Below are 27,939 nucleotides of genomic sequence, written 5' to 3'. Positions count from 1 at the left end.
ATTCATTTTCCATCTAGCCTTATACACGTAATAGTTTGACATTGACGACCACTGGGGTTCTGGTTCTTAGGTTCCTCTCTTTTTAAATTCGGCTTGAATTCTTAGTTTCGAAATAGCGTGAAGCGAGTAGGAAACCAAAACTAAATGAAAACAAACACGATTCCACACACAAGATATTCCATTTAAAATGCATTGTAAGCTTAAAGCTAGGGTGATGAATATTCGACATTCGCACTGATCGCAGATCAGATGATGTGACATCGTGATTCCTTCAATCCGTTTGTTTCTGTTTGTTCCTCGTTACCATTCCATGTGCTTTGTACTCTCGTTATATGTGGTATACATACATATCTATGTACATATGTATATACTCGTATTATATGTACGAACTACTCTCCGACATTTTTCTGCTGCTTGCATCCGTGTAAATAACAGGTATGTAAATATGTATGCTTTATCTATGCTCTTGTAAATACCGTTACATCTATGTATGTATATTGAGCTTATTTAGAAAAAAAAAGATTAACAGTTACATTCATCAGCGCACTTCTTACACATGTGCAAAAAAAACTGTGGCCCAACTGCTGTTGGTAAATATACAAAAATATAGGATATATGTATGTATGCGTGTGTGTGTGTCGTGTATCGATCGATATCCGACTTATCGAACTCGCTTCTTGCAAAGAGAGCATACTTCGCGGCATTTTAGTTTTAGTTTAAGAACAGTTGCGCCTGCGGATGGGCGTGAATATTGTGTTTCGGTGTGTGTTGTTCTGAGTGTTGCTGGTGTGAGCGGTAAAGAGAGCGAGATGCACTAGGCTTTCGGCATTTGTATTTGATGGCTCTTTGAAATCGCTTTGGCTTTCGCCTTTGACTTTGTCATCGTCGCGATGGTTGCAATGGATGCTATTGTTGTTTTGGCTGCCGTTGTTGTTGTTGATGTTGTGGTAATTGTTGTTGCTACCGCTGCAAGCGTCGACGTCGGCGGCATTTGCGACGTCATGAATATTTGCTGCGTCTTTTGCGAGCCCGGCATCACACATTTGTCCTGCGAACGAAAGGCGAGAAAGAAGAAAAAGAAAACGAAAACGAGAAGAGTCCGCCAAGAGAGCCGCATTTTGAGTGGGAAACAAGGAGGAGAGAATAGCCGAAAAGATATTTATTGCATTTATGTGTCTCCGATTATGGACCCCATTAGTTAAATATCGATTGTGGCAAAGTTTTTGTTGCACAACAAAGCGCAGCTAGCAAAATTCAAGGCAGTTGCAGTGAACGTGATCGATTGTAGCTGGCAGTGTGACCAGCTCAGGAACGGAAAGTGTAAGCTAATCAAAGTGGTAAAGAAAATGTAAATACAAGTAAACCCAAATCTTAAAACTTAATAACGGAATCCGATGAACAGCAAGTTCAACAGTTGATTAAAGGTGAGTTCCTTTAAACAATGTCACTTTTCAATTATGTTATGTAATAAGTTCTAATGGCTCACAAAGCCTGGCCACACTGCGCAGTTACCGCAAGTTTGTGTTAATTCACTTAAATATTTCAATCTAATATTTAAATATGAATAGTAGAAGTAAAAGAACATGCCGCTGAAGTTTTGCTGAAAAATTCATCGAGTAAGAACCGTGTGCGAGTGTTTTTGAATGTATTTGCGTGTCCAGAACAGAAGGTGACGCTATTGGAAATTTATTGTCATCAAAAATATTTTGTAAAACTTGTAGGGAAATTTGAATTTTCGTAGGATTAGCCGATTTCGAAAGGATAGGAGATTTCTAGATTTTGGAAAGGGTTTGGATATGGCTTACACAAATAAAGGTATGTATGTATTTACATAAGTACAGTGGAGCAAGAACCGAAGGCAAGCGAAAATAACTATTTAAATTAAATGTCTATTGGTTTAATTTGAATTACAAAACAATGAGCTTACTTTCTGTTCAAAATGATCTTGGGTATAAGAACTGCGATATTTTGTTGGGGTATTTTACATATGTGCTGTTTCCAGCTGGCTTGCTTGGTGGGTCGATGGGAGATGCAGGAATAGTCGGGTTCTGGGTTATCTTTGGGATCATTTCCGGTCCGATTGTGTGGGTGCTGGCTACTGTGGTGGTGGGCTACATGGCGTTGGCTACTTCTACGGCTATTTGGCTACGGCTATGGCTACATCTATTAGTTAGGCTAGGTTTTGGTCTACTGCTCTGACAACTCAAATACAACTGACTCGGGTGGCACGGATGACGCTGACGGTACTCTTAGTACCTTTTGACCCCGGAAGCAGATGCCCATTATCCACTTGGAGCCGCGAGTTCGCGATCTCGCGCTGCCCGCCTCCTTGCTGTGAATGTGGGAGATGGTCGGATCCGGCTCCGCTTCCGCATCCGTCTTCTCCACCCGGTCCTTGCCCTTTTCCCGCGCCTTGTTTTGCAGCCGGGGCATCAGTCGCTGGCGCTGTTGAGGCTCGTGAATCATCACAATGCTGGCACTGCTCGGCTTTCTTCCATTCAGCCTTTTATTCGGCGGTGATATTCTGGGAGTTTTAAATTGATGTAAGGAGTTTCAAGGTGGGGTGTGCACAAAGCGGATGCTTACCGCTTTCCAGTGGCCGATGGATCTCCTGCAGGCTGCACTGCATCCGTATCCGGCGCCGTGTTATAAGCACCCGAGTACATAGATGCCCTTTTCGGCGCCCATTCCGGATGACCTCGCACCGACAGCTGGGTGGCCAGACTCTTTAGTAGCACGGCACGAACCTAAAAAATATATATTTTGGTTGGAAATAGTGAGGGTTTTAGGCAAATGGACAACTGAGTGACTTGATGTCTTACCTCGCCATTTAGAAAGCAGTAAATTAGCGCTATAAAAAATCCCTGAAACGAGGTGAGAAAGTGGGTGCCATACGACCAGACCGCGAAGTTCGTGGCCGTTTTCAGAGGAGCCAGCTGGTGCAGGAGATTGGTTATACCCAAAAGTGGTAGTAGGACTATAGCCGCTCTAACTGCCTTGCGAGTCTGTTCTATATCGCTGGCCTGCGATTGACGCAGCTTCATTACCAGCACTCGGATAATGTTCACCAGGAAACAGAAGTTTAGCTGCATGCGGATGTTTTCAGTTGGGTGAATAGGTGATTAAAGCGATCAACAGTTGATATTACCCACCAGTATGACCGCTAGTCGTGGCCCCTCGAGGATCCAGTAGTAGGGCGTGAGATTATAGTTCCACAAGCATTCGCCCAGCGAGGTGTCCATATACATGACCGTGCATCTCGCCCACACGGTGGTCATCAGAATGGGCACACACCAGCCGAGTCGCGAGAAGAACTTGAGGGGAAAGCTGCCCTGGAAAACGGCCACGGTGACCATGTTGTGCAGGTAAAGGCCCTCGATGAACATCCACATGAACATGGCGGTACGAGCGTACTCCAGAAGTACATAGGATGCTTCGCACAAATAGGGCTGTAGAACATAACATATAATATCGAACATAAGCCTTATACCTTATCCTTATGCGGGAATATTAAGCCTACCGTGTTCTCAATGACAGAGAGACTCGTGTTGGTGGCCGCCTCCTTGTTTCCCCGCCGGAATTGGTCGAGATACAAGGTCAGGCGAATGATCACCTGCAGCACCATGGCGACGAAAAGATTCTTGTGGATCTTGGTGCGATTGTTTCGCAGCGAGCGAAATGTGCAGAAGATCAGCAGGGAAACTATAAGGGCGAACAGGGAGAGGCAGAGGCCCACGATCTCCAGGGTTCGAGTCCTCCTGGCAATGTCTATGTAGGCCTAAGGGATATCGCAAACCAGTTGGAAGAAATGGAATTAAAACTACTACTATAAACCACTATCAACAAATGTAATCAGGCCTTTGAAATCACTTTTTAGGGTGTCTAAAAAACTTGGAACCCTATTAGGTAATTTCAAAACCATACCCTTGATTTGGGATTTTGGTTGGCATTTAAGCAATGCTCTTAACTATAACTGAAACAGGTATTATGATGTAGTGTGGAAAGAATTCAACTCACATCGAAGTCCTTGCTGCCCATCTGCTGCATGAGACGGATAATCTCCGGCTTGTAACACGGCCCGTAGTCCGTCCATCCCGGCGGATTCACCTCCGTGGCATTTGGCCTGCTGCCCCATCGACCATCCAGCTCACACTTTCGGATGGCGAATTCTGCGAACCGAAAAAGAGGGAGGTTGGGTTGGATTAATGACAGTAATCGAGCTTTGACACACTGACTGACAAGTGCAATTATGCCAATCGAATGGGCGACCGACCTCGTCCAGTTGAAAATATTGGGGCTAAAAATCTAGACACGGCCCGGAGAAATGAGGCCGTAGCTCAACAATGCACTCGAATAATTATTTCTTAACAGATATAGTTCGATATGCCTAGATTTTGCACCACAAGCGCAGATAATACATTCACTAGTGATAATGGAAGAGCATTTTAAGTTTGTAAAATATTGGGTGGTAAGTCAGCTACTTAGAATCTTTTCGCTCAGTGTATATCGCCCATGGTTATTAAATAGCAATTCCCCATTGCAGAACGTTTAATTTATCGGAGGGGTAGAGCAAGCATTTAGGATCGTAATTAAGCAATCGATTGGCTGGTGTTTTAAACCCTGTTCAACTGGCGGAGCTCGAGGGTGCACATGAAACACCTGGACAGCCCCCGGCGATGGAAGCCAAGGAGGGGCGGCCCCGACTGGGAGTGCGGTTGATTGGACGCCCCCAGTCATGCATGTAAATATTGACATCCTTTCGATGAATACGGAATCAAGTAATTGTTTGCCGTGCACCACTTGAACCGTTTCCCAGCTAATGATCCGTATGATTGTGACCGCCAGATATGCCGTGTGGATGGGATAAACACCGTAGGACATGTCTTTTGACTCCTAATAAGCCGGCAGAAGTCATAAAGCTTCTTGTGGCTGCTAAACAGCTAAACAGCTTCAACGATTAATTATGCTAATTGTACTCAGCATGTTCTTTTTCGGCTGCTTTTTTTTTAGAGTGTATTTCAGTTACTTACTGCGCGTATCTACGCCATGAAAGCCGCCAGGACAATTCATCCGTGCAAGGACTCCAGCCGGAGTGGGTGGCCAGCAGAGCAATGTGTCCCAGGTCCAATTGCAGTAGAGTCCTATCCCGGCAACAAAAAAAAAAAAAAAAATACTGCAATATGATTTAAAAGTTATTAGGCTTTAGGTACCTGTTTGTGGTAGGGTGTAATTGACAAAAAGCGCCGAGCAGTTCTCGAAATTGGTGGCCGCTGCCGACGCAAGCGTTAGATTCCAGGGCGCGCTGCTGTTGAGATTACCGAGAACCTGTTCCGTGTCCGAATCGGGCAGTGCGTCCATGACGGTGGGCTCCAGGGCCAATTGGGCCACCCTGGCGACACCGTCGAGGACATACGTTCCCGGCGATTCCGTTGTCGAGGCATCGAAATCGTGCAGTAGTGGCACGCGTCCGGTCGCCAGGCTGTGCGAGGATGTTGGCTCCAGCATGGATTTTGATTCAAATGTTCCGGCCGTCGGTGCAGATGGGGATGGTCCTGATGAGCCGGACTGGCGCAGCAGGCGGGTGAAGCGCTGGGCGGAAATACAGCCTCCGCAGTCGAGAATGTTCGACAGGAGGGTCATTTTGCCATCGACCGCATAGTAAATGTGCTGCAAAGCGAACAATGAACATCGTTGTTATTTACGCACCAGCATTATATCGAGTTATATCGTTCTAAAAAAAAAAAAAAAACAATCCCAAACCCATCAAACTTTGTACGAGTTAAACCCAACCAACCAATGAGTCTGCATGGCGAACACGACCTCCAGAACACGGAGCTTTGTCTTTCGATATTAGCATTGGACCCATGGACATGCATGCATTGGCTGCAATTGAAAATTGATCTCTTTCCATTTCGATTTCGATTTCCGCTTCCGTTTTCGTTTTCGTTTCCGATTTCCGATTTCCCGCACCCATGCGCCCCGTTATCCGGGTCAGATTTAATTGAAAGCTTATCGCACAATGAGACGTACGTCGACCGGTGCCTTTGTTTACCGGATCTTATTCTCGTTGGCAGAGTGCCCGTCGTTAACGCAGTTTATGATTGCCCCTAATAAATACCCGGCTTATTTATAGTCCCGCTGCACCGGAGTGCAAACATCACGCCCACACGCTACGACGCCATATGTATGCACATACATACAATACACATATCATTGGCATTCGCATTCGCATTCGCACTCGTATCACCCACATCGCACCGATTGTCGGGATTATGCCTGGCGAAATGGCAAATGGCCAGGAGCACCACATGCACGCAGAAAAGAAAACAAGTGAGTTGTTTACACATTTCAAATATTTTTGAATTGGGCATTGAATTGCATGGCATTGCAACGATCGCCACATACCAATTTCTTTCTGTGCAGCAGGAAGAGGAACTACGGGCTATGTGATGAATTGTAATTGCAACAACAGTTGCACTAACCCTTTTCCAATTTACGTGTCGGCTCTTTTCGGAGAAGTGTAATCTCTGCACAAGGAACAGATTAAAAATGAGCAGCTAAAACTTTGTATGAAGAACTCAAGGTCCTGCAAACAACTGATGATACGATCGTGCAGACTCGAAAATGTAATGCTTTTATCATTGCACAAATGAGATGGAGTAATTCCCAATGAAAAACAACAGCTTGTTTATCATTTAGTGGCACGTTTTGTGAAAAACAAGATTTCATATTTTAATGACGGCATCACATATTTTCCTCTGCGCAATTTATGGCCAAGGCTAAACGGAATGTAAATTACTTCAATGACAATCGCACACGACAAATTATGATTTCTTCCTGTCTTGGTTGCGTTGCAGCAGCAGCAGCAGCAGCAGCAAATGGCGGCGGAATGGCACAGGAAACACGTTGCCATTCGCTTTTTTTTGCCTCAACTTTTATTTCTTTTTCTTTTTTTGGTTTTTTCACTTCCGGAATTGCGTAAACAAGCCATGCGGAGGACGGTCGTCCAAAGTGGCCAAAGTTGCACATTTTGCTCATGTTGCCCATGTTGCTTGTGTTGCTTGTGTTGCTTGTGTTGCTAAGCTGCCCCAAAAATGCCTTTGAGTGCATTTTATATAATTTCATAAGAATTTCAATTTCGCCAGTAGTCGCTGCACACGAATGCATGCATGCAGGCTATGCTCCACCCACACGCTCACCCACCTCCCTCCCCCCCCTCAGCTATCCATCTCTGCATTTCCGCATTTCCGCATCCCTGGGGGCATTCCACTGGCTTTGTACTGCTCAATATGTATTTTGGTTGCATAAGCGCCAGCGTCAGACGAAGTGCAGCATTAGCAAAAACTTTGCGACTAAGCACTCCCACAGCGCAAAAAATCAACGATATATACGGTATATGTATATATATATATATATTTAAAATATATAATTAAGTAATTAAGATATTAAGCCTTTCGGGAGCCTTGAATTCGCTGCTTATTTACCAATCGATGCTTATCGCCGCAGCGAACCGATTCTCAGCTCGCGCTCGTAATTAAGCTAACTAAGCGCAAAATCCCCTCCAAAGCGACTGAAAAGCCAGTGGCGGGGCCAGGGATTGGAAACGGTTTGGTTTGGCTTGGCTTGGCTTGGCTTGGATTGGATTGGATAACCAACTGGATGGATGCTGGATGCCGCGATTCGGCATCTCCAAGCAGACAACAGACCCTGATTTGGGTCACTTGGCAGCAGTTGCAGCGTGCGGGTTATGGGGTTGAGGGATTAAGGGACCCCTTTAAATACTTGTGCAATTTAAAGTTAGCACCAGTCAGAAACAGAAAGTAACTAAAATTTAATTACATTGAGGAAAGTGGTTTGTTCAACTGCAATTTGTTTGTGTGTAAAGTGTGTACAGAGTAGAGCTTACAAATATTATTGGTAGTTGGTAGTTGGCAATCGAGAAGAGGCTTGTTAATCAAAATGTTCTTGCATATTACATAAGCACATTTTTATATTTATTACGCCCTTGGCATATATTTTTTTTTTTGACTTGAGCAATCCATTTTCAGGCCGATAATTGAACGAGCTCTGGACTCGATTGTTTACAATTTGGAAACCCAAACATGCTGGGCCGTTTGAATAATTAATCAACTTTCTTATTGAACACTCAGCAATTCAATTATTTAACACGCATTGCAATGCCCCAAATAGCTTGTCAATTCCACTTGATGGGTGGATACTCATAGTGGATAGTGACAGGCAATCAGGATTTATGTGAACTTAAATTCGTTAGTGGACGGAGCTTTAAATGTGCAATAAGTGCAATCAGCAATCAACAAGATTATAAAGTAATTTCAGCTGACGTCGCTCGACTTGAAAATTGGGTTGATTGAGCCCCAAATAATGGGCGTGCCCCTTTTGCCGATCGATTGTTTTAACATTTTCATCGGCCCAAGTGCAGTCGAAGTTTTTTGTTTTTTGTTTTTTTTTTTTTCAAATTTTCAAGACTTGGTGTTTTTCTTTTTCGGTAGGCCGGGAAAAATCGCAAAGCCCGGGGAAATTCATCTGCAGGCGTTGAAGCGTGTTTTTTTCCCCGTATATTTCTTTGCCATAATTATGGGGAAAATGAAAGAAAATGAATCTCAAGAGCCGCCATTCAGAGAGACGAAATGCATTGAATGGGCCAATGCTCGCTAACAAAAGGCTAGTGGGCAAAGTGGTGAGGGTGGGGGACGGAAAAGCGTGTGGCAAGCGGGTGGAGGTGCACGAAAAACTGGTTGGTCTTGGTTTTGGCGGCTAGCGACGCTATTTGAAAAGTTTTCGCGCTATTTGACAAGCCAAAAGACTTTTCACTGCGGGGTTTCTTTAGCCATAGAGTTGCCATAGCAAGTACAGTGCGTTGCGTGTGTGTAGGCCCAATTAAATTGGGCTTAATTAAGTTTTAGTTTCGAATAAAGAAATAAACTTTCGAGCGCGCCTAAGTGATAACCACAAACCAATTGTAATTATTGTGAACTGCGAATGTTTTTAAAACATTATTACCTTTACAATTGGGTCACTTAATAATAGGCAAGTAACGGCACTTGTTAGTTATAAATACTACACTCGGATCAAAAGTGCACTTTAAACTAAATCTTTTGGTCATATTCCGTGTCGCGGCAGCTCATTAATGTTGGCTTGCATTTGTGTTTGTGCCAATTAGGGCGGCACAAAGGATTTTCTAATTGCAAGTGCAACCAATCTGAATTACTTATCTAGCAGCGTGGTTTTTAATATTTGCATTCCTTCGTTTGCGAAACGCACTGTCGTCTGTGAATCCGGGCCAATTAAGTCGCCACAAAGGGTTTTCCAATTGAGTGAGAATATGGCCCAATGTTTAAGCAGTAGTTTTGGGAATGATTCTTAAATTTTAGGGATTTCCCAGGAAGAACGAGAGGCCAGACAAGTGGCCATATTAAAAATGCCTATTCTGGCGAAGATGGTAGATGCAAGTTCCGTAGTTCGATAGTTCGGTAGTCCAGGACGAGGGCGGGGGGTCACGGTTACATCACCTTTTGGCCACAATCTTGTAGCATACCCGGGGAGTGGGTGGTGCTTTGCTTTTGTCACCGCAGGACATTTGCCGCTTGGCTGAGCCACTGCAGCTGCTTATACAATATACAATTTGGCATTGAAAGTGCCACTGTTTGCAGTTGGCTACACTGGGATAAAAACTATTTTGCTGATTGCCTGCAGCCTCAATTTCGCACAGATGTGAGGTGAAATGCTCTACGATCGTGTAATGCCTCACATTCTATTTAAATCGATAAATGGAAATACTTTAGAATAGCATGCTACATCGAAACCGAATCTTTTCATTCACACCCATTTTGCTCAGTGCATCTAGCTGCTGAGCGCTTTTTGTTCTCCACAGTTTTGTTACGCTTCGCATCTTGGATCGATGCTAGTGTCTTGGGTCTCGGGCTTGTAATTGAATAAGCGATGAAAATCTAACGAAAAAGGGGAAATTCCGGGGGTGAAATTCTAATGAATGGGCCTCCAGATTTCGCTTCGCCGATTTCCATGTTGATATTTTGTATTGAAATCCATTTGACAGACCGAACAGATTTTGACAGCTCGTCAAGTTGTTTTGTGCGCCCCATGTTGAATGCCGCACAGCTTTATCCCCGATTTTCCTCGCCTGTGGAAAATTCCGAAAAATGCCAGAGTGTGCGGATGGATGAGTGTGTGCAACTGTTGCATTACTGATTACGCTATTGCTGTGCAATTTGCCAGATTGACACTCTATAAATCAATATCATCGGGCCAAAACGTGCTGGCCCAGCAGCACTTACTGCCATTTGTTGGCACTGCCAGTTGTGCTGTACAGTGAAGCATCTGGGCCAGAGTGTTCACTGTGCCGTCCGGTAGCAGGTTCAATGTGTCAATGCAACACGGCGAGATGACACAGGAATATTGCCACCGAGCTGTGAGTGGCTGACAAAAGACGCTCGGAATGGCTATCGATGAATTAAGCATTCTCAATGGATTACTGTCTTCAAAACCGAACAGAGGGTTGTCGATTCTCGAGGCCACAAAAGAGTTAACTGCCGCTCCGTTTTGCCTCGATTGTGTGATTCTTCTTAATACCATTAAATGTCAATTGAATTTGAGTGGCAGTGTCGTGCCAAATGAATTCCATCGAATTGGAATTCCAATCCATCCAAGCGCACGTTTCTATGTGTTGGTATTAATCCAGGATTTATATTAAAATAAATTGCATCTCATGGCTACCAATGGTCCACATCTTGCGTCACTCGTTAGGCCGCCTTAATTGATCATGTATTTATAACTACAACGGCGCTCAAACATTATGCAATCGTGCAGCATCCGCAGGAGTTCACTGACCAACCTAATTCGGGGTGGGGCTTACGCAGTTTGCATAAAACACGAGCTCGAAATATTCGTTACAGCGTTGCACAATAATAAGCAAGTTACATAATGTGTATTCAAATTTGCAGGGCTTTAACGGGCACCTGTTGATGGTCCGTCGCCCAAACGCCAGGATCCCAAGCCCATCATCGTACACTCACAAAAAAATTGCCCAGACTATGAGCACAATTCGCTGTGGTTAGGCAGCAACTTGCGGCATAAGTAAATATCTTTTGAGTAGTGTAGTCCAAGGTTCGTTGCTTCGTTGTTTGCTCTCGTTCACCTCGGCGTTTTGTGGCCCAGGCAGTACTGGCAGTGGCCCCAAATTGGCTGCCTGCCATCCCACAATCCATCCACCCAGTGCGCACACAGACGACCCAACTAGCCAACCACCCAGTAGTAACCCATCCCATTCCCGGTCGATCCATCCCACTAAGCTCTGGCCACGAAGGAAATTCTTTACTCGTTAGCCCGGCACAAGTCGCAGCCAGACCTTGACAACGAGGCAACAGGATCTGCGCTGCTCTGGCGCTTTTCTGCCCACCCAGGACCACACACACACACACACACACACACATAGGTATGCACACTCGAAGAAATTGGGGGGTCAGAGTGGGTCCAAACATTTCATGATTCAGTTTGTCGTCGAAAAATGTTGTTATGCGTGGAATGGCATTACCAAAATCATCAGCATAGCATTGTTTCTTATCTTAAATATATGCATTTTCCAAGATATATCCAAGATACATATTCCCCCATTCGAAGGTCATTTTGCGCAGTGCAACTTTGTTGTATTTTTTTTTTTTTTTTTTTACATATATTTGGCAGACTGCCAGAATAATTCTCATAACTCTCGTTTTGGTTCGCTGGCTGATTGTTGTGGTCGCTGCCTTCCTGCTCCTTCGCGTTTTTAGGCTTCCTGCACCGCCGACTATCCGTGAATCTGAATCTATATACATATACATATATACTTGCGGCGTCCGCAGATGTATCTTCACCGTTCACTCGGCTCGTTTATCTGCTTCGGCGGCTTTGATTTGCGTTTCGAATGACATGAAAATAATAATGATTCGCCCCTAATTGTTCGCAATACAATTACGCGTAATTATGTCGCTGTTGCTCCCAAACCAATCGAAAATTTGCCCCGCGATTGTCATTGAATGTTGTTACATCTATCGGTGTCCAGAAATAAAGGGGCTTCAAGGGTTCGATTTGTTATGTATGTAGCTGAATGATGGGATGAGATGGGATGGCTAGCAGATGTGAAGCCCTTGAAATAATGTGTGAGGAAATGTGCTCCCTTTTCTTCCGTACATCACCACACGTTTGCTTCACTTTTCTTCGGATTCGGATTCGCATTTTCCTTTTTCTTTTCATTTTTTTTATTTATTTTTTTTTTTGTGCAACAAAGGCGGGCGAAAATATTCATCAAATTCCTGCAGACGGAACCTTTTGCGGTAATGGTTTTAAGTGAGTGAAGTGATTTCGAGAGGTGTTTTCAGGAATCGCTATCCTTGAGCAAGAACAGCATGCACATTGGAAGTGAAAGTTCACTTATTTAGCTCACGATTGAGCAACGCAGCCTCTGCTTTTAGTTTTAAAGTGAAATTTCACCGTGAACCACATGCTTTCTAATTTCAAGCTGCCCGCCATTTTTTCTTCTTTTTTTTTGGCATTAATAAGAGGCTGTCAAAACAGAAGGCTGTTCTTGCGTGTCGGCACTCGCGAAAACATTTCGATGTTTTATTCGCATTTGCATAATAATGTTATTTTTTTCTTTTTTTTGCTACAAACGGGTTCAGTCTTCGCTCAAAACTACGATGGCTGGAGGTGCTGGCTGAAACACCTGAACTGGGTCAACATTGATTGAGGGCAGTGAGTTTTTGGGCCGTAACAACTGCCGTTTTTCTTCAGTGATTCCACTGGACGTTTCGAATTCAATCAGTGCAGATGGCATACGAAATAACTGCAGCTGAATGTTAATGGCCAAGTCGAAGCTGAACTGCCGTCAATAACCGGAAGTGAAAAGAGGAGGAAGGCAAAAGCCGAGCGAGCAAGGCAGGAAGTGAAGGCCAGAAAGAGAGAGAGAGAGAGAACGATAGAGAGAGAGCGAGAAAAACTCAAAGCCCAGATCTGCATATTGTTTAACTTTTTCGGTGGACTTAACCCACTGACAGCTGCTGTCGAAGTGCGCAGCGAGGTTAACCCACTCACTGCCACTCAGGATTGCCATGTGAAATTGTAATGGAATCCGGGATGCGGAATCCGGATTACGGATTACGGATTACGGATCAAAAGGACTCGACTTTGCTGTCAGGTGGGGATTAAGCCAATCGAGTGAAGTGTCCTGGTTGGCTGGCTCTTAATTGAGGGTCGTTGATGAGGCAGCAAGGTCAAGGGTCATCCGCTAACAGCTGACTGCGGTTGGCTAATTGCCCGCCCACCGACCGCCGCCTTTTGCCAGCATTTTTCCGCTCACATTTCGCACTTTGCATTTTGCATATTTTCCATTTAGCATTTCGCATTTTGCATTTTGCGTTTCGCATTTCACTATTCACAATTCACAATTCGCATACATGTGGCAGTCAGTAAGTGGCTACGCCCACTTTTAACCGCCACCGCCTTCTTGGGCATTCCCTTTGTGAGCTTTGAGCCGGCCAAGCAGCTTACTGCCCCACTAGATGCACTAGATGCCCCCGCATCCACAATTTACGCCATATACGAGTATATGCCAGCGTATCGTGCTGCAAAAAATTATGTAGCATACTTTGCTGCGCTTTGCAGTTATGTTTCCTGCGTTCTGTTTTTCGGCGTTCTGGGTTTCCGTTTGGATGCCCAGTTTTTGGCCAACCACCCCCCCCCCCTTCCCAACGCTTTTTGTGTTCCACACTTAAAAAAAAAAAACTGGCCTCGAAAGTTTTCGTTGGCCTTGCTTTTACAGGAATTCTACGAAAATGTGGCACTTTATTTTCAAGCAATAAAATGAACATCTCCACAAGGGACTTTTAGAACACTTTATTTTTGAAAGTGTACATTGGATTAGCATAACTTTGAAGCTGGTTGAATTTCGACAAAACCACAGACAAGATGGAAACACTGTTTTTTGCTTGGTTAACAAAAATATGGCAAAACGGTGCAAGGAAAATATCGCTGGATTAAAGTGCAGAATTCGGGTAGCTTGGCTCATTGCATCACCGGAGGTGATAATTTCACGACTCTCTCTCACTCTCTGCATAATTGAATCAATTAAATAGTATTTAAATCTTTAATGCGCAAATGGGGCTATGAATTTCGAAAATGGCCCCTTCGTTTGCGCCATGTTTTTTAATTGTGCACTTATTTTTCGAAGAATCCGCAGTGTTAAGCAGAATTCCTAACCTGACATCGCGGCAAGACCTTGGGCAGCGCGGTTTCCAGGGAGATAAATGCTGGCAAGGATGTCCCTGAAAACCGGGACAGCAGGACTCGCTGTCTGATTAGATAATAAGCGTCCGTTGGCAACAATGTCAAAGGGGTTGCGATTGGGCTTGCGATTGGGATGATGACTCGTCGGACTTCCCGGCTAATTGGACTTGGCTGGAGTCCAGTAATTCGCGCTTCGATTAATTTCGCATACTAATTGAATCGAGTACAGTTAGTGCGCGGCGACAACAACAAGAACAACTACAAACTACAACAGCGGCAAAAAGCCCGTACACATGGCGTATGATTAATATGGGTCGTAAAATTCATTACGCATACGCAACGGCGACCGCAAAACAATGCGGGCGCCACAACCAATCGATTGCTCTCTCGCACACACACACACACACACATGCATGAAATCAAATGAAAAACAATTATATAAGCCAGAATAACATATCAGTTAATCAAATAATTTATATCGCTTTGCGTTCGATGAAAAAGGACACAAATGAGATGCTGGCATATCGCTTTCAGCAATTAGATTATCAATTACGTCTGAATTTCGAATTTCTTCGATGGTCAATCTCTGCTCTGTTGCTATTAAACTAGATTCTCTTCTCTTTTTTATTCGATTAATTGATTTCGATTGCGTAATGCTACGTGTTTATTGATAGCACGACCGACTTTTAATTCTGCTTTGTTTCGGATGTTTTTCTGGTATTCAATTCAATTTCAATTTCCATTTCTACATGGTTAACTTTGTGGAATTTATGCCCAGTTTCTTTGATAACTTTTCATTTGGTCTTGATTTTAACGAATAAATCGAATAAAGCTCAGCAAATAGTCAAGTTAATATATTTCTAATTTGTACTAATTTGTAAATCCTCAGAGCTGTCGATTGACTTTTCCTTCGCTAATCGCGCCACAAAATCGACGAACTTCCTTCGCACTGGGCGTGGCCACGCCCACAAGGAGGGCGAATGCTTAAGTCTTTAGTTTTCTGCTGCGCTCTGCACTTTTCACATTCTACATTCTACACACTTTCGCAAAAGACAAAAGACTACGAAATATCAGACAACGCTAAGAGCTTGTTCCATGTGGCGGTCGGTCGGTGGGAAAACGGAGGCTTTCTTCTTCTTATTATGTATTATGTGTATTATTGTTGTTATTTTTATTATGGCTGGCTTTGTTTGCCAGACTTGGTTGGCCAGGCCAAAAACTGTTGCATTGTTCCGGCAACGCAATCCACACAAAACACGCTTGGAGAAAAAGGGAAAATACACACAAACGCACACACAGAAAACGCAAAACACAAAACAAAAGCCGGGGCACATGCCACGTTTTTTTTACTGCCCACAGTTCGCGTGGCATGGGCGTGTCAGGGGAGAGGCAAGACAATGCGGCAATGAAATGTTATACCCAGAGACCACTGTAATCGCAATATCTCAAGTCTTCTTGTCTTGCAACAGTGGATGAAAAACCACATTGGGATTATGAAATGTTTTTGAAACAATATTAAGTTCCGAAACGAATGTAGACGGTACTTGCAACATTACGACAAAATTATCCTTTCAATGCACACATTTGTAAATTGCCAGATCAGTAGTAAAGTATTTATAGCTTAACTTTTATAGTACAGGACATAAAGTTCGAATTCAAATGAATAATGAATAATTTTGGCTTAAGTTATAGGGATACATTTACTTTCTTATCATTGAAAATGCACTTTAACTGATCTCGAGTCACTGTGAATTTTTTGCGATTTTTCTCCTAGTTCTGGGTGTTGTCCCCGCAGTTTGGCCTGCCATTTATGTTAATCAGCAGAGCAGGACAGCAAGCGGAGGGGGGAGAAGGGTTCAAACACGATACGATGTGTTTGTGTGTGTTTGCACATGCTTAAAATGTTCCACTTGCCCCGGTAAAGAGATGGCTGACGAGGGAGGTGATGGTGGGGCTAGCAAAGATTTGCATATAAAGCTGCGGCGACTGCCATGCATCACTTGTTCTACTTATAAATGAGTTGCTGTAAAAAACGTAGCATATGTGTTTGAGTGTGGCCATGTGTGCGTTTGAGTGTTGCAAGATGCAGTGTGACCTTGATCTTGATGTGGTATCTTTTTCCCCCACAAAGGAAATAAATATATTTCAATTTATCCTAGTGCTTGCTAATCCATTTCCCAACATTTAAAGATTAAGTAAATAGCCTTAAATAGAGCTTTGAAGAAAAGTTAAGCTGACTAATAATTGCATTCCGCAGATTCCTTTTTATTTGCATTCGTTTTCCGCGTCGCCATTTCTATCTGTCCACTACCTTTTCCCTTTTCGTGGTTTTGTCTTGAATCGTTGGTTGCCAATAATTGAATCGCCTTTATTGGATCCTATTACTTTGCCATTTATTTTCAAATATGCCTTTTTTCCAAGTCCACTTGGACATCGATGGGAATTCAGCTGTGAATCTCGACCAATTGAAAAGTTTGCGAGAAGTGGGGAAAGTTTGGCGAGCTGAACTCGAAACGAGGCATTCTGTTAGCAGCTATTCTGAGATATTTTCCTCTATTTTACTGTGGGAAAGTTTTTAATTATTGTTTGTATTTTTTCGTACGCCAGCGAATGGCCGCCAAAATGACCAATGGCGCTGGCCGAGTTTCCTTGTTGTCCTTGCTATGATTTTTGTGCTTTTTTGCTCTCCTATTTTTCTATTTCACCCCTTTTTTTGGGGCCATCTCTTCTCATTTTGCAACAGACGACGACGACGACGACGGTGACGACTAGGCCTGCCATCAAAATTCACGGCTGACCTTGCCACTTGTTTGGTAAAAAAAAAAAACTATAAATGCTGCCTGCACACACACAGATGTGGACGCACAAAGACAGCTGACCGCGTCATGTAATGGTGTGTGTGTCCTTTAAGCCATTCGCCTTTTGGCATTTAATTAACTTTCTCGGTTTGCGCGGATTTCTCCCTCTTCTTCCGCCGTTTCCCTTATTCCAGACTATAAATATTTACAGAGTACAACCCTTATAATGTAAGAATAAATTAAGGATAATTCTTTGCAAGCTCTTTACCTCCTTTCACAATCATGTGTGGATAAATGGGAAGATTCACTTTTAAAGGACACATTTTTAAGCTGGTTAAGTTTATTTTATTCTTAATGAGATTTGTAATGCTTTATTTATTAGCAAATGAACCAGAAAACATCTTTGTTATTTTTTTTTGATTTCTACATTTGCTATTCTTTAGTTCGTTGAACCCTTTGTGGGTGCGACCACAGAATCCGTTTATATAACATAAGTTGTAAATATGTGGACTCTTTTACCTACGCAATTTTTGCAACTTTTGTTAATTTTGAGCTTAAAGTATCATAAGGTCAAGTGGCCAACATGAGTGTTGAGTACATAAGTTTAACTCCAAAATCAAATCCTGGTAAATAGCAAATTTATGGCATTCTTCCATTGGCTTTTACTCTGCTGGCTTTGGCCCTTAAATATGTTGCAAAATTAAGTTGAAGATTCAGCTTATAGTTGCGACCCAAAGGGAATTGGCTATGAGTGGGCTAAAGTGCCTTACAGCTGCAGGAGTGTTTTATGCGGCACCTGGCGTATGCAAATTGCCACCGAGTTAAGTGAATTTAGCGGCTTGGGCCGCCCAAAAGTCATGTCCTTACTCGCCTGTTTTGTGGGGCCAAAGCTCTCATATTCCTTCCGGAATTTGCCCAGAATCCTTATTCAAATCCATGTGTAATTGTCATTACTATTTTTTCCTGTGTAGCTGTCGGGATGGCCCTATGTGTTGACTGTGTTCGCATATTGTTGGTTTCCAGTTTCTGTCACTCTTTAAATTTTGCTGTCAATGCATTGAGTGACTAATTGCCTTCTTAGCTTATTTTACCGAGGGGAATTTCAAAGAGGAGCTGAAGAGGGGGTCTTTGGTACCCGGAGCAGGACTAGTGCTCGTGGCAGCAACTTTCATTTGACATTACTCGGTCGCCGTCTTTGTGGTCCTGGGAATTGCAATTTGCCAATTATGTGCTGCATGACTTGGGCAAGGCCAACTGAGATGTGCATAAATTAAGGATCACAAATGGGGTTGCAAGTGGGTGAAAATGGGGGACAGTCGCTGCTCTAATGGCGTCGATTCAATTAGAAAGTCTCGGGGTATAATTGCCATGGCAGCCAAATGAAATTGACAACAAGTCAACGCTGGGGCTGTTAGACACATAACGAAACAGTTCGTACTGTGCATGCTGTTTGATTACATTTCGTTGCGATCGGTTTTTTAGGTTTCGTAACCCTGTCTTAACTTTGTTTTAGCCACATCGTCGTAAGTTACTCCTAAGTTCCTAAGGAGGATTAAGGATTTACCCTACTTTTCGACACGCTGTCGCAAGCAGGGTCACACTGCGACATTACCCGCAACTTCTCGCTGTGCAGCCACACTACAATGTTGGCGTGTGCTTGACTATATTTATATGCCCACAGGCGTACACAAAGCCAAGCAATGTAATGTCACATGAGTAAGAAGAAGCGGTCCCTTGGCTTTTTCCTTCTTCTTCTTCTTCTGTTTTCACTGCATCTTGCTCTGCTTCTTCCCCTCATTGTTGGCCTAAGGCAAATGCAGTTGCTGGCCCAAAAAAAAAAAAAAAAAAAAATTGAAATGAAAAATAAAAGTATGGCATAATAATGTGTTACATGTCGTGTGGATGTACGTGGGCGAAAATCAATAACAAAATCTTCGAAAAGGGAGGAAAAAGGGGCGCCTAACGTGATAAACGACTGTAGTCACAGTTTGGCATGCACTGGCCGAAATGTGGAAATTTATCTCAAAATGACATGTGATTCCTTCATCTAATTGTGCTTTGATTAGGTGTAAAAGGCATGTTGGCCTAATTGGCAGTAAATGAAATTGATATTGCAAATGAAAAGCATTTGTGGCTTGCGGTTGGACGGACATTGCATTTCGTTGCACCAAGAGTTGTGGTTGCCATTCAAACTATTAAGTCAACGCCTATTATTTCGAAATTGGTAGAATCAAATATGACGTTGTTTAGTCGAATATAACAATTGTATCGGTTTCATATGATATATGATGATATGCCGAATTAAAAGTTTTTTTTTTTTTGTTTTTTGCTGGTGGTAAACCTGTTCAATATTGTTTATTCGGTTGTGTGATTTGCGCAGTGCAAGTGCAAGGATTATGAAAGTCACGTAGACTAGTCGTAGGTGCAAGGATCCCACACATACTCTTGCACTCAATCACACACACAATTGCCTAGGGCGTCGAATTCCGTTTTAAATGCGCTCAAATGCGCAAATAAATTTAAGAGGTGACGCTCCATTGCCACGCCCACTTTATCAACGGTGTGGCGGTGTGTGTGTGTGTGTGTGTGTGTGTGTGTGTCTGTCTGTCTGTCTGTCATCCACTAAGCCGATTTAGCTTAAAGTACTGCCGCAACAACAACTACACGGAACACATCCTGGCATCCTTTTTGTGCGAGTACGTGTGTACGTGCGTCTGTCTGTATGGGTATCTAAGTGTATGGGTTACAGCCCATTGACAGTTAACTCTTACAATTCGCACTTGAGGGATTTCAGAATTTCGGCAGGACGAAGTCGCGTTTTGTCGTACGATCTCCACACAGATGGTCCTTAATCCGCAGGACCTAATGCGAGCAAATGCATTTAGTGTCAACTAAGACCAGAACTATTCGCGCATCCTGGTTGCCATAAAACAAGCGTGGGCAAACTTTAGTTTTTATTATCCCATATTTCAGTGATGCCCAAACATGCAAGTAAATCAATTTGGAAGGCGTTCTCATAAACAAATAATTAAGTGTTTGGAAGAAGAAGCGCTGAAGTCCAAGAATAAACAATTGTGTAACCATAATATTGATTTAGTACGTTTTCAATATAAATAAACTGTAAAGTATACAAATAGATGCCATTCTTCAGTCTTCTTGTAGCATTTTTAAGCATTTTTCCGGTGATTTCTTTCGATTGAATACATATGTATATTCAATCATGTTTTTGTTATTTACTTCACCGATTGTCGCAGCGAACTGGACACGTAAGATTGAAGGTTTATATTTAATATTTTATGGCTGCAGGCTTCCGTTGGAAAATCACTTCCGGTTCCAACAAATTTTTTTCTACATTTTCGTACAGCGTTTTTCATGCCGCTTTTCGATTATCAGAACTGCATCGTTGTCAAACATTTGGAAACATTTCATCACTGACGTCAATCGATGGATTCCCTTCCCTTTCGGTTGATTAAAAATAAACTTTGCATGGATCGGTCTCGGTGCTCACTTACTTTCGAAGTTTTTTTATACAAAAAAAAAAAAAAAGGCCAAAAACAAACTATATATAATTGATTTATTGTTTCAACAACATCCCTTTTGTGCCCCCGTAATTCAGCGCCATCGGCTGTTTTTATGCGATTTCGTTCGCTGATGCCAATAAATTGTTTTTCACATGTATTAAATTCAGCGTTAAATGCACGCGGCAACAAGAACAGAAAACCGCTTGTTTTTCCTCGGGATCAACGGCCAAAACACGATTTTCATGGGCTTTTGGATGATAGTAGTCTTTTAGTACTCTGCTTCAAAATACTTGAAAATTGTAATTGATTTCGTAAATTTTTAATGCAATGCAACCAAAGGAAGCTATCTATGCTTATCCTTATTATTGTTAAAATCTACAATGTTTTCAAAACCAGAATTTCTTGCACGATTTTGAAAGGGTATTTGTTGCGCTTTCTGAACGCCGAAGTGCCAAAAGTTTTTCACGATTTTCACGTATTGGTAAACAGAGTGCAATTTGATTTCAATTTGGAGGTCAGTGGAATGCTGGAAACGAATAAATAAAATTACACAATAAAGTAATTAATAAATGTGCATTTTTAGATACAATGATTATCGGTCCTGCAATGAAGGGCAGATATTAATTGATTTCACCCTGTGTATCTCAGGATTACAATTCAATCACATTTTGTGCCAACAAAACGTAGAATTTTCCACAATTTGCCACGCCCCCTTTTTCACTTGCCGCCGCCCAATAAGCTCAGCTGAGCTAAATGGGAAGCCAAGAGTGATTAATTAGTTGCGCTGGAAACGGATTCACTTGCTGTACATAACAATTGATATTTGAGCACTCGCGACAATTATGACTGGCAAACCGGATGGATTGACATTGTAACGATGCCGCTCCGGATTTTATCAAAAATTCGCCACTCAAATCGGACTTAAAGTATCCAATAAATCTTGCAGGTCCTGAAAGCCTATTTGATACCTATGTATGTGATCCAATTCTGAAGTGCCTTTCAATTTCATTTTCAACTTCCTGCTGCACTCGAGTTCAGCGAAATATTAAACTACAGAATTTTTGATTTCCGCAGGCGAAAGAAATGCAAATTGAACAAATATTTACAACTTGATGCGTGCAAGAAAATAATTTGCACTGAATTGCTTATAGATATCTAAAAAAAAAACTTCAAAATAAGCAACAATTGTTGGAAGCAGCAAAGTGAATTCTATCCACCTTAAAGGTACACTTACAAGATGTATCTTCTTATTTTTATTATTTTATCTAAGTGCCAGCTATAAAAGGTTTTCACTAAAAGTAATAGTTGTAGCTTAGTTTCAGTGTTCATCAATTCTATAACTTTACCGCAAAGTCGGAAGAAAATGCAGAATATTTCTTGTGATTTGGTCCAGATCTCTTCTCTCTGCGATTATATTGAACATCGGTTCGTAAGTGGCTTATGGGCCAGGGTAAGACGGCAAGGGACTATAATTAGATGAAGAGCCCTTAACTTGGTTTCCTTTACGAATTTCTTTTTTGTGGGCCAACGTCCACGCGCCGGTGGGCTTCACTGTATAGCCTAGCCGGTCGAAGGTGGCCGAGAATCGCTCTCCGAAATAGATTCATTTGTTTACGCTTGCCTCTTTTGTTTAGACACTTGCTGGCAAACTCGCTGGCACTATTTGCACATTACGCATACGCCACCGAGCGCATCCGAGCTCCATACCCACCGAAAATCGCCTTCGCATCCGCGTCCAAACATTTAACCCTGCCTCGACACATTCCGCATACGATGAAAAAAAAAAAAAAAAAACAATTGACACAGTTCCAGCGAAAGGAACTATTGTCATGCGAAAGGCGGCGGAAAATTGAAAATGGGAAATGGTCGAAGCACTTGACAGACGAGGAAAGGGTTTTTGGCTGCACTGCGAAAATTCGCGGAAAAGTACATCATCTCACAAACTTGTTGCAAAGCTATCATGCTTCCGAACTGCATATTAATGAGACACAATTACATAACGAAATCTGGGAATAAGAACGCGCTGCAACTTATTTAAACTTTCGAAAATATGCAGAGTTGCATTAGCGATTTAATTTCGCCGAGCAGCGCTAAAGGTGGCCCACAAACTTTACCTGCGGCTTATAAGTTAGTAGCTGCAGTATGAACTTACCTTGCGAACTTGCAATTTAATTGACTCAACAATTTGGAAACTTTCTCGAAGTGCAACAAAATGGTGAAGTGGACAGATGTGGTCGAGATGGCGACGGCTGTGCCGCAAGTGGCACAATTTGATTACAAGAACGTTTAAGTTGGCCACAGGATGCCGGTTCCGATAATGAGGTGGGCAGGCGGGCAGGCGGGCTGGTGGGCAGGTGGGCAGGTCGCACATGGACAGGTGCTCCCATCGGGAATCCCCGCCAACTCGGTTCCTTTCCCAGTTCATTAGAGAGCGAGTCAAGGACATTTAAAGTCTCCTCCACGGCACACAAAAACACTTCACGCGGCACTTTGGACAATGCTAACGAGCTGCCACCTCGTCCACATAGCATAGATGTACCAACCTACATATGTACATGCTGTGGGTGCTATATACTCGTGTACCAGTGCACACTCTTCAAATATAAATACTAAATGTAGTTTGCTTCGCTTCATGTGCAAGATGCGAAGATACAAAGATACAAAGATACAAAGATGCAGAGATGCAGAGAATGCATCCCAAAGTTTAGGCGAAACGTGAAAACGTGAAAATGTTGTGGCGAACGGACAGCTTGTTTAGCACACAATAACGAAGTTATATCAAAAGTATGACATGTGTAAACACTTCGACCGCTTGAAAGATAGATAGATAGATAGATAGAAAGATAGAAAGACAGATGTGTCAGTATGAGTGGAGGGATCTGCATCGCTTGGGTTCATAAATATTTATTCCAGAATATGGCAGGTGCACAGCTTCCATTTGCGCAACTCATTTGCAGAATGCGCAACAAGCTAGAAAAATATCCAAATGTGCAGAAATCGAATTGGGTTAAGTTAGCAATTGTAACAAAACTTTTTTTTTTACAAAAATCGCATCTTTGAAGTTAATAAAATCCAAAGTTGGTCATCATTTTGAACCACCATTGCAAAAGTACTATGGTACTATGACTTTTGAGATGAATAAGAGCTCATTAAACCAAGAAGTTTTATGAGTTTTGAACTTTGTTTTCGTTGTAAGTGTACTGTTGTTGTTTTTAATTTGAACCTTAAAATAAATTAGTTACAAAGTTGCTGGAAAATATGCTAGATTTCAACCTGCCTGTGCGTTCTATTATATTTATTTCACATTTATTTTGGTTTATAGACTTTGCTAATATTGGTAATAAATAATTAAATAGTCGGATGCCACACCGCCCGCCCAACTGATATGATAATTTTCCATAATTATATCATTTGGCTTTGTGAGTTCGTAATGAAGCCGTTGGGCCAAGATTAAAGCAAACAAACAATCCGCTCAAATAATGAATGAATACAAAAAGGCCGGCAAACAGCGCACAAATAGAAGAAGTCTTTTTGTTTTTTTTTTTTTTTTTTATCACCAAATGGCATTTAACCCGCTGAAAGCGTGTTTGTTAACCAATTAACACTCACCCGCCGGTTTCGCTGCTGCTACTGCTGCTGGTGGTTTTTTCTTTTCTTTTTTTTTTGGGTTCCGGGGACTCGATTCTCGGCGTTTTCGAGTTTTTAAATCTTTGTTTTGTTTTTGATATTTATTTGTTTTTTTTTTGTTATTTTTTTCTTCAAACTCGCGTTGGAAGCACAGCAAAAAAAAAAAAAATTTGGGAGTATGAACTTGAAAAACGTTTTCGAAAGCGGGTTGAAATCAATTGGGCAATTGCCTATGCCAATTTTTTTTTTTTGCTGGAAAAGCGAAACGAACGCCACGAGTGCCGAAGCCGTTATGACAGAATCTCGCTAGCAGCCGAGCAACTTATCCTTAACGGAAAAGCGGAAAAAGCCGAGCGGAAAAGCCAATGCACGAACGTTGCTCGGCTCTCGGTCATTTACTCAGTGTGTGTGCAACTGCAGGGAAAATCGGGAAATCTTTCGCTCTTTCCTCTCTTTTTGCACTGCAAGTTTCACTGTTGTTTGTTTGCCTGTTTGTTTACTGTTTACTGTCACTGCTGCCTCTGTCGCTTTTGCCGCTTTTGCCGCTTTCCCACTTTTGCCGCCTTTGCTGCCTGGCCGTGAAAAAAGAGTGAGCATAAATCTCTGCTGCCGGCAATGAACACACCCAAAAGTAATACACCAAATAATAACGACAAGATGCCGGAGAAAGCGACACTTCCGGTTCTTACAACACGCATTCCCAAGTACCAAAAACAAACTATCAAATTGAAAAACTGAGGCGAAAACATTGTCAAATCTGGGCGTAACCTATTTATATGAAATTTTAATTGCCGAGAGCAAATTAATTACTTCCTGATGTCTGTTAAACTATGAAACTATAGCCACAATTGCGACGTATTCATTCATTGCATTCATTTTGGCCTGGTTGTCTGTGCATTTCGAATTCGCGTGACAATTTCAGCTCCGTAATGATGATTGACGTGGCAAAACGAGTGTGACAACGATGAATGATGGATGCCCTGCTGCAGGAGGATTTATGACCTCGACGCCTTCAGTAAAATGGATTTAGATTAGGCGCCAAAGTGCAGGCCACTACGAATGCAACGCGCTACGAAGTAGGCAACATACAGTTGCGCTCGAAATAGTGGCACCTGTCTGGTGTTCAGTGTTGCATCCTTGGCTGCTGCTGTACCACGACTGTGACTGCAGCTGCAACCAGCTAAACGCTGCATGCAACTGATGCCTCCGGCGTAGCACGTGACCAGCTCGGGCAAGGCGCCCCATATGACGGGCTATATATAGGCATATGTGCGCCTCGAAACGCTGTCACAAGCAAAAAGCGATGCGAAACGATGCGCCCACGTCAACGCGCCGCGGCAGCAACTGTTGCAGGCACGCAGCAGCATCAGCGACATTAGCGGCACAGCAGCAGCAGCAGCAACGACGTCAACATTGGCCTAGTCACGTTTTGATTCGCTTCTCAATCGTTTGTTGCGAGTGTGGGCTAAACTAGTCGGCTAGTCGCGTTCATGTGAATTGCATCCGTAGCTATTTACAGGGTAATCTGGCTGCGACTCCTGCAATGGCTGCCCGAACACTGGCTTTTCAATTTGCACTGGACAAACGAAAAGATGCACAAAAAGCTGGAGAAAAATTGTGGGCAAAACTGTGCCAGCATCGGTCGGCCTATGTTTAATTATAGTCACTGACTAGTGGGATGAATGACTACTGGCTATGTGACTGACTGACTGACTAGTTGACTGACTGACTGACTGACTGACTGACTGACTGACTGACCCATTTTGCATGTAATGCGGTCAAATGCAACGCTTGTGCTGCACACGTTCATAAATCAAATGCCACACACACACACACACACACACACGCATATGGAACACTGGTGTTTGTTTGGGCCAAACAAAAAATGTGCAGAATTCATAAATCAGGCAACAGCACTCGAAGGTCCAGCAGATGTTTGTGTTTGCCCCGACCAGATGAAGTTTGTTTTCTGCGGCAGCATTCTTGTTGAATGCAATTAAATGTTTCGGCTGCCGGGCGAAACAATAATAGCAGGCGCTTGTGAACTGTCCCTGAACTTCGGCATCTAAGCGATTCCGATTAGGCGTCTAATCTTTACCGCTTGCCCGCCAAACGGTAATCTTACGGAATGGGATTTACGGAATGAACTTGGCACGTCCGACGATCAAGCGGCGTTGACGGGCAACCGGCGACTGGGGGCGCAATCGGAACTGACTGCAACTTGTCTCGAGTATCAGCCACTGCTATTTACTATATTAAATGAGCTATAGCTATAAGCTATAAGCTATAAGCTATAAGCTATAGGCTATTGCTATTTGCTACACACATGCATGTGGATCATAAGGAAGAGTATGAAAAATAGCAAGGGGAACACAATGCTAATGAGCACAAAAGATGCAACAAATGTTGAATTTAAAACAACAGCGGCAACGCCTGCAAGTGCCATATAAATTAAAAATTCAAATGTGCAACATGGAGCACGTGGAGAAGAAAGCCCGTCCCCGCACTTCTGCCACAAATGGAGGCAGGATGAAAAGGTGTTTCCATTGGCACAAAAGTAACTGGTAGAGCCATAATAGTAATGATTAAGGATGCAACTAGAAGGTATGCATCAACCACTGCGAGCATGTGGCAAAAATATTTGTACAAAAATCAACGGCAACAGGTGGCAAGTACAAAGGGAACGGCAACTGCCATTGCTTTTTGTGATGTGCAACCAATTCGAAGCGAAAACAAAAGCCGCAAAAAATATGTAAACCGACACAAAGTCGCCGCAACAACATAGTATCAAATTATGGAATATATATATATAATACTAAGTATATGTATCAAAGGGGGGCTGGCAGGGGGTTGGAATAAAGCGGCATTGCCACTGCAACTTGTGTTCCCCTGAATTCCGCTGTATGCGAAGGCATAAATTAAGGCAAATGAGAAGAGCGAAGCGTAAAAATTAAATAAGGGGAAATGGAAAAATGTCAAAGGAAAATTGCCGCGATCTTGGGCGATGGAAAGCATAACTTGAAAATACCCTACGGTCACTGCGGTCTTAGTAACTATTTAAGAATTTCATAAATCCGTGTTCTATTCTCTATCCGATTTGATGGAAACGAAATGAGGCAACTTCATTTGACATTTAGTGCGATTTTGCGTAATTTTTGCAATCTTGATGATGGATTCGCGCCGCCAAGACGCAGAAAATGCAAGTACTGTTGGTTGGTGTGATGGGGGAGAGGAGTGTGTGTGGGGGGGGGGGGGTCGCACAAAAAACAAAAGGCAAAAGCGCAGCGCATGATGACATCCGCCCACTTGCGTCGCCCTGCCCCTCGCCAGTCGACTGGAAAACTAAAGTAACGTTGTTGTTATTTTGAATGGAGCAAATCGCTTGCGTGCATTATAATAATCAGAATCTCTTGTCTTTCTCTGGCCTGTCAACGCAGTTATCATCTTCATCGCACACTGGCAAAAATTAATTGTTACATTATTATATACTATATATATATATATATATGTATATACTTTCCAGATGTCGCAGGATTGCTAAAAAAAAGTGCAGCATTTCCCATTTCGACTAAATGTATGCTGATTTTAATTCTTAAGTGCCACTCGTCGTCACCTGTACGAGTGGAATTTTGCAGGTGGATTTTCCGGGCAGGAGTGCCGCAGGTGGTGGCGGGTAGAATAGAATGCCCCTATTTCGG

At 42.8% G+C, this 27,939-nt stretch overlaps 1 protein-coding gene across 4 annotated transcripts; it reads right to left on the bottom strand.

The window, feature by feature from the left end:
- Positions 1-26,435, bottom strand: Pdfr (Pigment-dispersing factor receptor). Of its 4 annotated transcripts, NM_001297898.1 has the most exons (11): positions 26,367-26,435; positions 24,224-24,377; positions 5,211-5,667; positions 5,031-5,141; positions 4,018-4,169; positions 3,521-3,778; positions 3,153-3,449; positions 2,823-3,086; positions 2,587-2,747; positions 2,257-2,524; positions 1-1,048 (listed from the first exon to the last, which is right to left on the bottom strand). In NM_001297898.1, the coding sequence occupies exons 3-11, from the start codon at positions 5,638-5,640 to the stop codon at positions 815-817; spliced, it is 2,175 nt and encodes a 724-aa protein (NP_001284827.1). In that variant the 5' UTR covers positions 5,641-5,667; positions 24,224-24,377; positions 26,367-26,435; the 3' UTR covers positions 1-814. The 4 variants fall into 4 exon arrangements, with proteins under 4 accessions (NP_001284827.1, NP_001284826.1, NP_570007.2 ...); NM_001297897.1 differs by lacking the exon at positions 26,367-26,435 and having other exon boundaries at positions 24,224-24,538; NM_130651.3 differs by lacking the exons at positions 1-1,048; positions 26,367-26,435 and having other exon boundaries at positions 1,630-2,524; positions 24,224-24,538.
- Between the last annotated feature and the right edge of the window lie 1,504 nt (positions 26,436-27,939).

The sequence above is a fragment of the Drosophila melanogaster genome, chromosome X (genome assembly GCF_000001215.4).
Source record: "Drosophila melanogaster chromosome X".
Classification (NCBI taxonomy): Eukaryota; Metazoa; Arthropoda; class Insecta; order Diptera; family Drosophilidae; genus Drosophila; species Drosophila melanogaster.
The sequence above is the reverse complement of the archived record's forward strand: the minus strand, read 5'-3'. Positions and strand labels throughout refer to the sequence as shown.

Coding starts and splice junctions, on each gene's coding strand:
- Pdfr (NM_001258572.1), bottom strand. CDS start 5,974: ATGGGTGCGGGAAATCGGAAATCGGAAACGAAAACGAAAACGGAAGCG. Junction 5,142..5,210: donor TTACACCCTACCACAAACAG/GTACCTAAAGCC, acceptor TTGCCGGGATAG/GACTCTACTGCAATTGGACC. Junction 3,087..3,152: donor CACGACTAGCGGTCATACTG/GTGGGTAATATC, acceptor ATCCGCATGCAG/CTAAACTTCTGTTTCCTGGT.